At 39.1% G+C, this 14,490-nt stretch overlaps 1 protein-coding gene across 10 annotated transcripts in view; it reads right to left on the bottom strand.

The window, feature by feature from the left end:
- Positions 1–14,490, bottom strand: part of lama2 (laminin, alpha 2) — a 212,298-nt gene that overhangs the window by 134,278 nt on the left and 63,530 nt on the right. For all 10 annotated transcript variants that reach the window (XM_040018526.1, XM_040018527.1, XM_040018529.1 and 7 more), the window contains exons 6-13: positions 9,304–9,483; positions 9,082–9,171; positions 6,051–6,168; positions 3,641–3,819; positions 3,459–3,558; positions 2,914–2,971; positions 1,978–2,080; positions 1,586–1,726 (exon numbers count right to left, since the gene is read on the bottom strand). In XM_040018526.1, the coding sequence (XP_039874460.1) occupies positions 1,586–1,726; positions 1,978–2,080; positions 2,914–2,971; positions 3,459–3,558; positions 3,641–3,819; positions 6,051–6,168; positions 9,082–9,171; positions 9,304–9,483 (969 nt within the window). The remainder of the gene's footprint in view (positions 1–1,585; positions 1,727–1,977; positions 2,081–2,913; positions 2,972–3,458; positions 3,559–3,640; positions 3,820–6,050; positions 6,169–9,081; positions 9,172–9,303; positions 9,484–14,490) is intronic.

Below are 14,490 nucleotides of genomic sequence, written 5' to 3'. Positions count from 1 at the left end.
GGTGTCTAAATCAGAGCTGTCATCCTGTCAGCGTCTCCTCTCTCCTCCTCTCCCACCCTGCCTGTCAGTCAAAAACTGTTTTCCTCTTGCTTCACCTCTCTCCTCCCTCTTGCCTCTTGTCTTGTTTCTCCCTTCTCCTTTCTAGTCCTGTCCTCTTCCTTCCTCCATATTTTTCTTTCTCTTCATGTCTCTCGCCTCTCTGTTCCCTCCAGACTCTCTATGCAGTTTTGTTTTTCTGTTTAACATCCTACTGATTAATTTCCAGATGTTTTTAATGTTTGCCAGATCCAAATTAATTTATACCTGGTGTCAGATATGTTCAGGCCCTGAAAGATATTTATTAAACTGATGCAGCAGTGTGGATGAGTAGTTTTCGTGTCATCTAAAAAAAAGTGTTTTGAGCGATAGCTTAAGTGATTGTTTTGTTTGTTAGGAAAATGTGTATTATGGACCTACATTAAAAACTCACAATCTGAAAATTTTCACTATACTGGCCTTATACTGAAGGCCTGGTCAAACCAATTTATTTGATTAAACAAAGGGGTAAACAGTAGTTGGCAAACTAATTACTAACTCAATCACAAAAACTTGTGTCAAACTCAGTGTCAGTGCCCAAGCTTGTTAGCTTTGAACCTAATTGAACATTATGACAAGGTTATTTTAGGTGACTGAAACTAAATGAAAAACTAAAACTACCCATCCATCTATCTTCTTCTGCTTATCCAATTCAGGGTTGTCGGGGTGCTGGAGCCTATCCCAGCCGAGTTACACTTTAGTTTAATTCTTTTCGCAAAATTTGTTATCACAGCTTGGCCGATGAGGCTTTTTTGCATATATTTATTGTGACTTCGCATGTCTACTTTGAGTCAGCTGCTTTCAACTAGTTTGTTCTTCGCTTTTATTTTTTATACCTATGTACCTTTACCTATGTTATTTCCAGCATATACCCTCAATGCCCTCAAGTTAACTATAAAACAAGTAAAAATGAAACTAAAAGCAAACATTTTCAAAAACTAAACTAAACTGAAATGAGCAAACCCACACATTATAGAATAACTCTGATGTATGAGACCTGTTGTTCATGTAGTATTTCCCTCGTGTTTAAAAATCAAATTTACGTCTCTTTTGCTGAGCAATTTGTTCTCAAGTAAAGCACGCTGTTAGAAAAAGGAGACACAGGCCAGTGTCAGTAAAACCTCATGACACATGCTTCTGTTTTGGACTCTCTGATTCACTGAACATCAGTGCTGTTTAAAATTCTGCATGTCAAAAGTCACCAAAGTTGGATTAGATGCAAAAGATGAACACAAACTGAAAGTTTACTCCACTCTGAAACTTGTCATGGAAGGGAACACATGCTATAAAATTAGTCAGAACAACTTGCGTCACAAATTTGTTTCTCAGCTGATGTTCATCCTTCTGTGGTGCACAGTTATGACGCAATTTAAGTTTACAGCAGTAAATGATATTTGAATAAAAGGAGGAAAAAACAGTTTTTCAGCTCTAAGCCACTCTTGCAGAAAAGATCTTAAACTGAAGTGACGTTTACATCATCCCACAACATCAGTGAATAATGAGTTCCTACATTCTGATAGGTCCACGTGGAGGCAGCGCACTGACTGGAAACGCCCATGCAGGAGCATTTTTCGCAGCCGCGTCTGTTGGACTCTTGAAGATTGTAGAATCCGAGCTTACAGCGGTCACAATTTTCCCCCTCCACATTTTCCTGCATGTGAGAAAGACAGAGAGAGGGGGAGAGACAGAAAAGGGCAGGCAGAGAAGAGAGAGGAGAAAAAGAAGAAGAAGAAGGACGCAGCATAGTTTATAGGCTGCCCTCAGGTTGACGCTACGAGCGCAAAGCATGTTCCGGCAATGTTAATGTGGTGAAAATAATGATGACAGGGCTAAAAAGGTTAGGAGAGAGTACTTGTCATTATTTCTGTGCATACAAATGCGAATGTGCGTGTTTGTGTGTACCTTGCATATGCAGGGTGTTATACATGGGTCAGCGTTGACGCTTCCTTCAACGCTGCAGTTACAGCGCTCACAGTATGGGTAGCCCATATAACCAATAGCACACCTACAGTTTTACAGCAATAATAAAGATCAAGTCAAAACAGTAAATTGATCAGATTAACAACCACTGCGTTTATCCTGGTCAAACTGTTTTCGCGTGAGCCACCGATCCCCTACTCACTGCTGCAAACCGCTAACGCTGGTAATATGTGTGCGTGCTTAAGCAGAAAAACCAAAACAAAAAACTTCTACTAATTAACAGAGAAAGTAAGCCAAAGCAAGTCTATTAAATAGCATTTAGGAAGTCATTTTAGAGACAATGCTTATGCTGCGGCCCTGCGGGTAGGTCATTAAAAGTTTAGAGGAAAAGCAGTATTTTGAAGATAAGGCTTTTACATTAGACTAGCGTGGAATACTGGGTTACCGTGGGATCAAAGATAATACAAAAAAAAAAAAGCAATTACATCAGTAAACGCAATTACTCGCAAACTAACTAATCAGGAGAGTAACATGAAGGACCCTGTTGACAGATCTACGGGTTGATATTGAAACTGCTTCTTGTTTAATTCTTGTAGGAATTTAGTAATGCTAAGACTTTTCATGAAGACCTCAGGCTGTGGTTCTCTCCGTTTAAGTTCGTGAAAGGTATTATTAAGGAAGTAACATTTTAGCTGCAAATAAGACAGTGCCTTGCATTTGCACCACAGCTATGCATGCAGTCACTTCTATACAACCCAAGTGTGATAATCAATATCATCAAAGATCCTAATGGAAACTTGGTGGCAATTTCTAAACACTAATTGGAACAGACAACAGCTGAAAGGTTCTGCTCACCTGTCACTATGTGTCTATCTCTTTCCCTATTTGTGTGCATGTGTGTGTATGTGTGTCTCTCACCTGTCACATCTCAGACCCCCAAAACCCTCCTTACACCAGCATGACCCTGCTGGCTGGCCTGTCAGTCAAACACACACACACACACACACACACAAAGAGACACATGCACACATAAAAAAAAGTATAAGTGTAAGAGAAAGGGTATCTCTTTGAAGTAGCTGCACCTAAAATAACTCTACTTGCTAGATATAAAAACAGCGAAAACACAGAGGAGGACAGAGGAGTAAAATTATCTCTAATATAAATAGTTCTGTTCTGTCAAAGACATTTTCAAGTAACAGAAGCTTCTGTGCATGCTGCTGAACTCGACTCACCCCGATCCCATAGGAAATCAATGTGGACCGAATTGATGAAATCTCAGAGTTACTGAAGTACCACTTTAAAATGAATTAAAATGTGGAATGGGTGCAGGCTCTAAAAGTCTGCATGCATATCCACTGAGGGGCCAAAATTATCCCTATGTTAGGGCTTAAATGATCCTCAGAAAGAACAAGGCGGAAAGTCACGTAACCAGACAGAAAGTACAAGTCAAACTGAGTGCATACGGGACGTAGCTTGTCTCGAATCTGCGACACACGTTTGGCTGATGGAACCGTATGGGTCGCAGGAGCAGGGGATGCAGGGGTTCTCCTCCTCAGCGCTCACCTGGACAGGTAGAGAACGCGGACATGTTCAAATAGCAGCAATTTAGGTAATGTAAGGACACACGCATAAGCAGGTTACGTACGTCAGCAGGTCTGTAGAATCCAGGAACGCAGCTCTGACAGTTAATGCCAGCCGTGTCGTCACGGCAGCCTATGCAGACTCCGCCCCCTTTGTACTGACCGTGAATGTCCAGGCTGAGCGACAGATCTGCCACTGTTTGATTAAAGTAGCATTCTTCTGCCTTACCGTGGCAGTTACACTCTGAAAACACACAGAAAAAGTTGGTGGGCTGTAGTACTGCAGTTGATAGGATTTGTCGAGTCCTGCCTCTTCTATCAAAATTCTGTACAGTATTATATGCAGCCGGGGGGGGACACTTTCTCTAATCCTTTTACTTCATCTGCTCACAAGATGAGAAAAAAAACACCCTATCCTGGTTTTTAGACAGTGCCGTAAGGTTCACACACTGACTGTGAGCTGTGTGTTATCTCTAGGGCTCCAGAGAATTATCTCCAGAGGAAAAAAATAGCCTTACTATTCATTCATGCCCTTTCCATTTTCACTTTAGTTTGCTATATTTACTAAAGTGGTCTAAAATTCATGAGCTAGATAAAAGCATTGTCCTTTGGAATTTTGAGAAGAAACTTGGACTTAAAGTTTGTAGAAGTCTCCTACAGCCCGAACTCCAGGCCACAAAGATCTTCTTCAGTTTAGATTCCGATTTTGTAGCTGAGTTCATTTGTTTCATACATTTTCTTAATTCAGACCAGAACATGTTTTGCAAAGATAATGTTGTGATTGATGCAATATTGATCATATGTTTTCCCAGTATGACAAGCAAACCTACATGACTAATGGACTTTTTAACCTACACTATGGCTATGGACTCTCACCCCTACAAACTCAGTACATTTAATGTAGCACATACATTTGCAAGGCCAGACACACAAAACACTTTTAGATTTTAGGTTAAAACAACCACAGGGAAATGGCCTGATGGACATTACTTAAAGTGTATTAAATCCAGGGATTAAAGGCATCAGCTGTATAAATGGCCAGGTGTTAAGAAAACAGTACTGACCTTCACTGCTCGGCATGCCTTATTTCAGGTCCCTACGACATATTAATTACAATGCATATTGGTTGGCTTGAGAAGCAGAGCAAGTTACATGATCTATCACATGCTTAAACACTACACAGTGCTTTATATGTTCCATGACATGATTATGAAAGATTTTTGTTCTCCAGAAAGTTATAATTACATCTGTCTTATATGTTTGCATGACTGGACCTTCCACCCACTGTTAATCCAGTATAGTGTTCACAGCTGTGTTTATGGGATTAAGAACAGTGGATATCTTGTCCCGCTGGTCACTGCTGACCTGTAAAGCTGCACAACACTACAGGGCATCATTCTGTGCTATCCTAGAGTGCCGAGTTCTCTCTAAATACCTCATCTTAGATAAACGTTTTCTACCCCTACCATTACAACATTTTGTTCAGTACTGGTATTAAATCTGTCATGGTCAGTTCTTTTACTGTTATGCTATCCAGGACCTTTTGTCACTTTAGTTATGTCAATGTCAAGGCAACAGAAGCAGTCATTGAGCCACTAAGACTACAGAGCTTTCAGAGGGTGTAGCCTGTGTGAAATAAAATAAAGATTACATGTTGTAACCTTAGTTTTATGATGACAGGTGGAAGCCTCTAACCTCATCCCTCCACTGCTGCATAACTGATGAAGGTTAATGGATGCCAGGGTGATTTCGGATGGCTTTATACAGACTTATATCACAGACTGATTCTGATCAGCTGGAAAGAATGTGAATTTCAGGGCACAGCTTCACAGTTTAATTGTGTGGAGAGTACTGACCTCAGTGAGTGAGTACTCTAGGGTTAGCCTACTTTTTTGCAGTAGCCAGGCTTTATGTGAAAAAATTAGCTCAACTAATCTGAAAAAGAAGCACAATTTATTGAACCGAATGGACCTAAATGACTTTGACCAGAAAAGTAAAATTAAAAATAATATTAGTCTTTAAAATAGATATATATTAATATTTAAAATAAATATGCAATGTTGAAAAATTAATAGCAAAATAAAATAAATAAATAAATTGTTAGCCAATACACATAACATTAAACTGCCATTAGTAAATCAAATTGCTAAACTTAATGTATAAATGGTTGTAATAGTTTGCCAAATCTGTAAGTAAAGTGTATTTAGCTAAAAATGTAGATGGAGAAATTGTTAAATAACATAATGGGTAAAATAGTTGAAATATCTAGTTACAATCTCTTAGGAAAAGATGTAGTATTCTGTTTCCTATTATATAGTGCCATAAGAACTCTGATAGAGGCTTTTTAACTCATGAAAATCTGAGAAGTCACTGTTTATTTTTCATAAGTAGCAAATGTGTTGTGGGTGAACTGCTGTAAGCTTGTGGGTAGCTGTGTGTAATTTACGAATATAATTTGTTCTGTGTTTTTCTTACTCTCGCAGACATGTCGAGTGAGGAAGGTTCCTGCCATCCAAGGCTGCTGGTGGTAACCTGGGCAACAGCGATCACAGCTCTCCCCACAAGTGTTGTGTTCACATTCACAGCTAAACTTCTACATATGCGCAGAAACACAAATGTCCACACACAAACACATGGAAAACACACATTAACAGTGCACTTTAAATTTCACAGATGTGAGCTCTCTTTAAATTGATTGTGCAAACTAGAAGCAGGTTTTTAAATCTGAATCTGAATCTGAATCGTGAACAAATATGATTTTTCACTGCAGCCAATTCTTCACCGCAGGTGATTCAAAACCTCTTAAGTGAAAAAATGAAATGTCAGCCCTTAGCTTGACACTACTCCCACACACAGTGTTGGGAAAGAGTGACCTTCAGTTAATTAAACTAATAACTATTATTTGTTTCTTTGTGTCCTGTCGCTGTGCCGAGTGACAGCCTGTTAGAGAAGCTCCCGTTGTTTGATATTATTATTTTAATGACTTTACAACCCAATAAGGTTGATTTTAACTTTTATTTTCCCCTACACCATTTTTGTATCCTGAAGGGAAATCAATTTTATTTATTTTTTCCTTTCTTATCAAATTTTGTTTCTTGCCACTATATTCTTAACAATTCCACTGCCCGAAGTGAGGCCTTTAATCCTGGAGGAGATTGACGAGGTTTCAGAGCTGGAATTAAGTGGAGAGTTAAATGGTGAAAATAAAAACCATCTGTTTAAGTTTTGTAGACAATAAATCGTCTAAATAGAAATTATTGCTTGAGTGTAGTATGAGATGTTTTACTGTTTCACTGTTTTAGTGTGACCAAACCCAGCGTTGGGACTTCTTTGGGGGATATGGATGATATGATAAGATATCAGGAACTGCACTGCTTGTGCAGGGAAATGGTGCTGGTCAAGTTACTGCAAAGGAACTGTTCAGTCGAATGTGGACTATTACCACTATGGATGTGTGCGACTAGTCAACTAATCATCGCTGTTGCCAGTCGGTACCAGACTCAGTAGACGTTTAATCCAATTGTTAAAATTTTACTTGATGCCAAATGCCAGTAAATCACTGAATCATCACTTCAGATGAGCGGAAGAAAATGGCTGGATGCTTGTTTTGTTATTTTAAATTTGAACTTTTATTGCAGTGGTTGAACAGTGTGCGTCATTCATAACACACGGCACAATGCGCCACACTTTTCTGTCACAATTTATACGTTTGTCAGATGTTAACTTGTCATATTTGAACATGTTTTGTAGTAACATGTTTTCACGTCATATTTAGCATCGGTTATTTATATTGGTTGTTTTATTTGTTGTTGTTGATTTGGTTATTAAAATGCATCTGTTATTAGTTTTTGACATTTTCCATTAGATGGAAATTTAACTTGATATCTTAGTGTTTCTTAGATAAATGAAAGGGTATAATATTTTTTCCTGGTTTGGTCGACATAACTTCCAGAACAAATCTCTTTTAAACTGTTCTGAGATAATAAGCACTGTAACTATCAATTTTTCAAATAAAGTAATAACCTAGTTCAAATGCAGTCTTTATGTTCTTGCTGTGACTTTGTGGTCCTTTACATGCATAACCACATCTGCAGTAAGAATGTTTGAATGTATGAACAACACCTGAACTGAAGCAAAATAAAATGTTGAGATCAAGTTTGTATTGATTTGAATCTAAAAGTGTAGAAAGTGTACATGTATAACCCTCTGTACAATATTTATGAATATATTTTTAATATACACAGAAAAAAAATTCTCTCCTTTGTGCACCCTCGTGTGGCACCTCAACATTCACATGAATGTGAGAATAGAGTGCAAATAGGTAATTATCAAAATGCATCACCTTTTGAAAGCCCTTTACACAACAATGTGTACACATGAGAGCCAACTCAACTGAAAGAACTTGGTTCAGTTTCCAAATTTTCAGTTAGCAGTAAATAGGTTCACGATTAGTCTCCCAGGAGAGAAATAAATTCAAAACTAAACACAGACAAAGCAGAATGTAGCAGGATATTTGCCAACTAAGGTTCAGTAATTCAATTTAGGACTTTCCGTAAATTGGTTGATATGGTGAGGGTGCCAGATTTAACTGAGAGGAGAGCAGTACAATAGCACAACAAGAGCCAAGTCTGGATTTGTTGGCATGAGTAAATTTGCCCCTTTTTATCTGAGACACAATGCTACAGCTCTTGCTTAGGCTGCCTTTGTGCTGAGCAGGCATCTGAACAAATGTTCTGCGGACGATCATCAACAAATCATCTCGCAGGTCTCCACCTTTCTGAATGTCTGCCCAGTATGCTACTGCATGGATTGTTTGAACACTAATCAAAGTAAAAAAGCTAAATGTCCTGTGGGAACACAGCGCAACAGAGAGGCTCTAAAAAAACTGCAGATAAATAAAGCAGAATTATAAATAAACAGAAATTACTCGGCTGTACCGTATACTACATCTGCTCTGCAAAGTCTTTTTGTTCTATTAAAACTGACTAAATGTGTAGCCTTTAAACACATGGGCAGAAGAAAGTGGTTAGCCTCCTCTAGTGAGTTTAAATACTTCCTCAAGTCTTGGTTAGAGACGGGGGGAAAAGAAGAAGAAAAAAAAAACAGGACTTTTCACACCAGTGACATCACTTATTGTTACTGACATCACCACCGAGGGACCAGACACAGGTGTCAAATCTGAGTTAGACTTCTTGTTTCAGCCTCGGGACATGTAAAGGACACAACGCGGTGCATGTGTGTGTGGTGGGAGAAAAAGAGGGAAAGATCAGGTGTCTGGTATCAAACACTCCTCTGTTTGAAGTGACACGTGAGACGACGCTGTACAGTGTCACCTGTGTCCCCTGCAGAAAGGCGTGCACAGACTCACACGGAAAGTTTTTATAGAAGGAGTTAGATGAAAAGGTGATGCCTGAGGGCTCTCTTTACTCCTGTTCAGAACTATGGAAGAGCTACATCACCTTGATGGTATTGTTAAACAGAGTGAGAGAAAGTTGGACATTATTACCTTTGTAACACTGTTGAGTGGACAAGCTTTCGCATGGCCAAAACAGATGCACATCCCTCCAACTGAGATGTCCTTAATGGTATAGTAGTACTGAAGAGCCAAAACAGGTTATTGCAACTTTAACAACCAATGACTCAAAAGATATTCTACTTAAAAATATCCAGAGATGAATGACTCATACTGACAAAGTTAAAGTGGTAGCGCATGTGTTTTTAGCCTCACCCGTCTCGTCACAATAGGATCCATATCTTTGGGGTCATGGAGTGTCAGAGTCATGAGGTCGGCGTTCAGCGTTCTGATTCTCTGAAACACCAACCTGATGTAGCGGGCGGACGTGAAGTTCAGGAGAGTTGGCGAGGGGTCATCTGCACTGGGTCTACCATTGATCAGAGAAGTGTGTATCTGTAGAGATAAACGCCGAGATATGACAACAGAATTCGACTACATGCTGTGAAGATTAAATGTTTTGTGAGTTTCTCACAGCAGTAAACAGAAGAAGTAAAAATTCAAACGACATAACGATGGGCAGGTAATCCAATTACTTTTTTCAGGTAATGAGTAAAGTAAGGGATTACTATTGCAAAAAAGTAATTAGATTACTGTTATTTTCCCGTAAGCACTCTGTGTTACTGTGTTAAAGGGTCAAAGTACTGACCTTACTTTGAGTTTGATTCCATAAAAAGTGACAAAAACATTACTATCAACTGTACACTGCGTGTGAAGAAAAACCCCTAAGCTTCTGAGCAAGTACCTAGCACGCTGCCACGCGAATGTGAAATTCACAGAGAAACCCCCAGATCCCCCCCCCACTGACATGACCGCTGCGGCACCGGGCAAACCTCCACCCACCCCACTCCTGCTAAACAGGTGAAAATAGATTTAAGAGCGACAGGACTCAGTGCCACTGAGTCTTTGATTTTTTTTAATTTCTGCTGTGTTTTACTTGCATCTATTTGAAAGAGTGAGCGTAAACACGAAGCACTATTTTATTTTATGTGCTGATATGCAGTAAATAGGTTTAAATCTTAAACAAATTTCTTCAAGTCAAAGACTGTTGCATATAATGTATCATGTTTTTAAAAAGTAACTATCTAAGTAACTAAGTAACTAATTACTTTTGAAAATAAGTAGTCAGTAAAGTAACGGGGTTAATTTTTTGGACAAGTAATCAGTAATTAGTTACTAATTCCTTTTTCAAGTAACTTGACCAACACTGATGAGCAGCGACAGCTTCTAGGATAAATTGCTATTTGTTCTTTAACAACAGAAACATATCAAATTTAATTAAAAGAATGCTGATTTTCACTGGATTCAACAAGAATGTCAGGGTAGAAAATGGTTTTATTTGGTAATAATAAAAACTGATTTCGAATTCAGACCAGGAGACAGTGGCTACAGCAAAGCACAGCAGTGATTCAAACAGAAAACCTGCTATCACCCTTTGACCACAACAGACTGAGAGTCCTGAACTAAAAAGTGAAGCCAGCACAGAAGTGACAAAAATGTGGACAAAAAATGTTTTGACATTTTTTTTTAGGTCATTTGAATGAATTCTGAAAGGGTTTAAAATGGAGACAAATGTAGCCACATCAGAGCACATTTGAGTCACTCAACTTAATCTCTTGACTATGTTTGTGTTCTTGGTGCCTTTCTGGGCAAATGAATTATCTGTTATTTAGCACTAGTTAGTAATAATTATCAGATACCTGTTTTGTAATCAAGCTTAGTAGATAACTTAGCACACCACTTTATCTTACAAATATACTTCCCTCTGACAAAAAAAACCCCAGCATGGCAAAAGGAAAAAGAGACCTCAAGATGCAGAGGGAAAAGCAATGGGTGATGTCACAGTGGCTGTGACCAACTTATATACAGTCTTTGTTGTTGAACAGTGACTGGTCACAGTAGGCTAAGCTAACCTGGCACTAACACTTAAAGCACTTAAAGAAGACTCAATAAGAAAAATGCCTCCTTACAGCTGACAGCACAACTTATTTAAGGGATTATAACTTCCAAGAGTGCCCCAACTTTACTATAACTTATCACATAGTAACAGTTTCACCCTGCCTTCCACAACTTGGCAGAGTTTAAATACTCGCTGGCTAAGACATCTTGTCATGCACACCTGATTCAGTCGGAAGCCTCAAATTTCTTATGCTTCTTTATACCTAAATTTGTTTTTTACTGAGTGTATCAGCGTGTTTTTTATGTAATATCACAGATGGTTTTTCACTTGTTCATAATTTATTTTAAAAAAATCTGTCTCTATTCAGCCACATGTTTTGATCAGTGTTTCGTTTCCTGGATGTTTAGCTCCTTCACCGCACAGAATGATGGTGTGTAAGAGGTTTTTCAAAAATGTTTTTTCCATACTGACAAGATAGGATCACATAGCTGATGCACATTTGTGAGCTGCATATCCATGATGACGATCTCCTGTTCCATCACATCCCAAAGGTGCCCTGTTGGATTGATATCTGGCGACTGTGGAAGGCATTTAAGTTCAGCAAATGCTCAAGAAACCAGCTTGAGATGATTTGAACTTGATGGCATTGCACATTATCCTGTTGAAAACAGCCATCAAAAGAGCCCTACACTGTGGTTATAAAGAGATGGACATCAATATAAATGGTGCCCTGGTAGGTTGTGGTGTTTAAACATTTTTCCAATCTCCTATTGTCCATTTTTGGTGAGCCAGTGTAATCTGTAGTCTCAGTTTCCTGTTCTTTGCTGACAGAGGCGGCAGGCGTGGACGTGTTGTGCGCTCAGTTGTGTTATTCTGTATGCCTTGCTGCTTTTAACATGTAGATATCAGATTAACTGTTGCCCATCTATTAAAAAAACAGTCTAGCCATTCTGCTCTGACCTCTGGTATCAAGACATTTTCACCCATAAACCTCACTCTATGTTTTCTTTTTTTTTTTGGACCATTCTCTGTAAAACCTACAGATGGTTGTGTGGAAAAATCTCAGTCGATCAGCAGTTTCTGAAATACTGAGACCAGCCTGTCTGGCACCAGGAATAAAACCATGTTCAAAGTCACTTAGAGTACGTTTCTTCCCCATTCTGCTCAGTTTCAACTTCAGCAAGTTGTTTTTTCTATGTCTACAGGTCCAAATGCATGAAGTTGTAGCCATTTGAGATGCTGATTATATAGATATGAAAAACTAGTTCATGAATTTATTACTTTTAGGCTGGACTATTGCAGTTGATTATTATCAGGATGTCCTAAAAACTCATTGAAAGCCTTCAGTTGATCCAACATGCTGCAGCAATTGTACTGACAGGGACTATATTGGCTTCTCTTCATTGGCTCCCTGTTAAATCCAGAATCAAATTTAAAATCTTTCTCCTCACATACAAGGTCTTAAATGATCAGCCCCCATCTTAGCTTAAAGACCTCATAGTACCTTATCACCCCAATAGAGCACTTTACTCTAAGACCACAGGCTTACTTGTGGTTTCTAGAGTATTTAAAAGTAGAATGGGAGGCAGAGCCTTCAGTTTTCAGGCCCCTCTTCTGTGAAACCAGCTTCCAGTTTGGATTCAGGAGACAGACACTATCTCTATTTTTAAGATTAGGATTAAAAATTTCCTTTGTGATAAAGTATATAGTTTAGGCTGGGTGTATAAGATAAGATAAGATAACCTTTATTAGTCCCACGCCTGGGAAAATAGCCTACATCAACCTACATCTATATGTATAGATGTAGGTTGCTAGGGGCTTCCTATGATGCACTGTGTATTTCTTCAGTATGCCTCATTTTCACTGTGTTTGTACACCACTCTGCATTTAATCATTAGTTATTATTAATTTCTGGCTCTTTTCTGCATCATGTCTTCCTCCCATTAACCCCAACCAGTCACAGCAGAGGTTTCTTACTGTTAAAAGGGAGTTTTTCCTTCCCGTTGTCACCAAGTTCTTGCTCAAAGTGGGTTGTTTGATTTCTGGGGTTTTCTCTCTATTATTTTAGGGCCTTTACCTTTTTGGCAATATATGAATAACATTGAATTACATTAAATGTATGAGCTGAAATGTTAGATGACCACAAATCCTTTCTGAAACGTAGTAATTCTCAACAAAAAAGATTTCCTGATGTAAAATTTCTAATGACAGGATGCCCACAAGGCAAAGATTATACCTCTCTACAGAATCTTACAACTTGGATCATAATAATAGAAAAAGGAAGGACAAGCACAATTACTGATGGCATTCAAAGAATCTTGTATTTTTCCAGCACTGGTCTAACATTAAATCAGAGTGAAAGTAGTAGAAGCATCAGTTTATATTGTGCATAAACAATAATCACCAAGCAGGCACATAATAAGAAGTGTTAGGTTCTGTCTGCCTGCCTGCCTGTCTGACTGTCCATCTGTCTGTCTCACTAATGTGGCCAAAAGCAACATTTGGCATCTGTAAAAAAATAAATAAATAAATAAAAACTCTTTCAGTGAGCTGACTGTGTGTATGTGCATGTATGTCAAGGGGAAACACTTGATGGGTGTAAGCTGCACACTTGGAAGTAACGAAGGAGCCGGTTCTCTATGTGTGTGTGCTGGCGTGTGTGTGATGAGTGGTGGGGTGACATTGTGAACGTGTGTGTGCGATGCTGTGACACATCGCCTACGACTCATTATGGTTTCACTGTGATCAGACGGCAAGGGAGCTGTCAACCACACACTTGTGCTCACACACACACACACACACACACACACACACACACACAATTCAGACACCTCCGTCGTTACTTGCAGCTCTTGACATCTCCCAGCTCGCACCCCCTCTAGCGCTCCCCCGCAGGACACAAGCACATACAGTGCAAACACACAAAAAGACACACCGAGCACACATATTCATGCACGCACATTAGCACACATGGAAACGCATGCAGATAATCAGAAGGGCATCTACAATTACAGCCCTGTGTGGGGGGATGTTAACGTGTGATTAGTTTATTTTCAATGCGTGTTTGTGTATTTGTTAGTATGTTTGTGTGCTCTGAAATCCTCTTTCTCTTCATTAATGTCAGGCCTGCCTGCCTGTTGTTACTGGATGTGATCACACACAGCAGATCAAAGGAACACAACAGTAAACACTGGGGTGCACATGTGTGTATTTGTGTGTCTTGTGGTGTTTTTCTTTTTTTCTTTTTTAATAACTCAGAACTTTCTTTTTCATGTCATTGATTAAAGTATTTTATAACAATTCCCACATCCCTCTTGTCGCCTGGCCATCACCTGCCTACACCAGTCCACCAGATCAGTCTCTTTGCCACATCCTCCTTTGTGTCTCACAGATGTACAGTCAACTTTGGTTCTGCCTCCTTCTTTATCATCTCTGACCACTCTGGATTTTTTCTTCTTTGCCTATACAAGCAATGCATTAAATCCAGAAATTCCAGCATGGTT

The sequence above is a fragment of the Simochromis diagramma genome, unplaced genomic scaffold (genome assembly GCF_900408965.1).
Source record: "Simochromis diagramma unplaced genomic scaffold, fSimDia1.1 OVJJ01000802.1, whole genome shotgun sequence".
Classification (NCBI taxonomy): domain Eukaryota; kingdom Metazoa; phylum Chordata; class Actinopteri; order Cichliformes; family Cichlidae; genus Simochromis; species Simochromis diagramma.
Note: the sequence above shows the minus strand (reverse complement) of the source record. Positions and strands in the feature narration are given on the sequence as shown.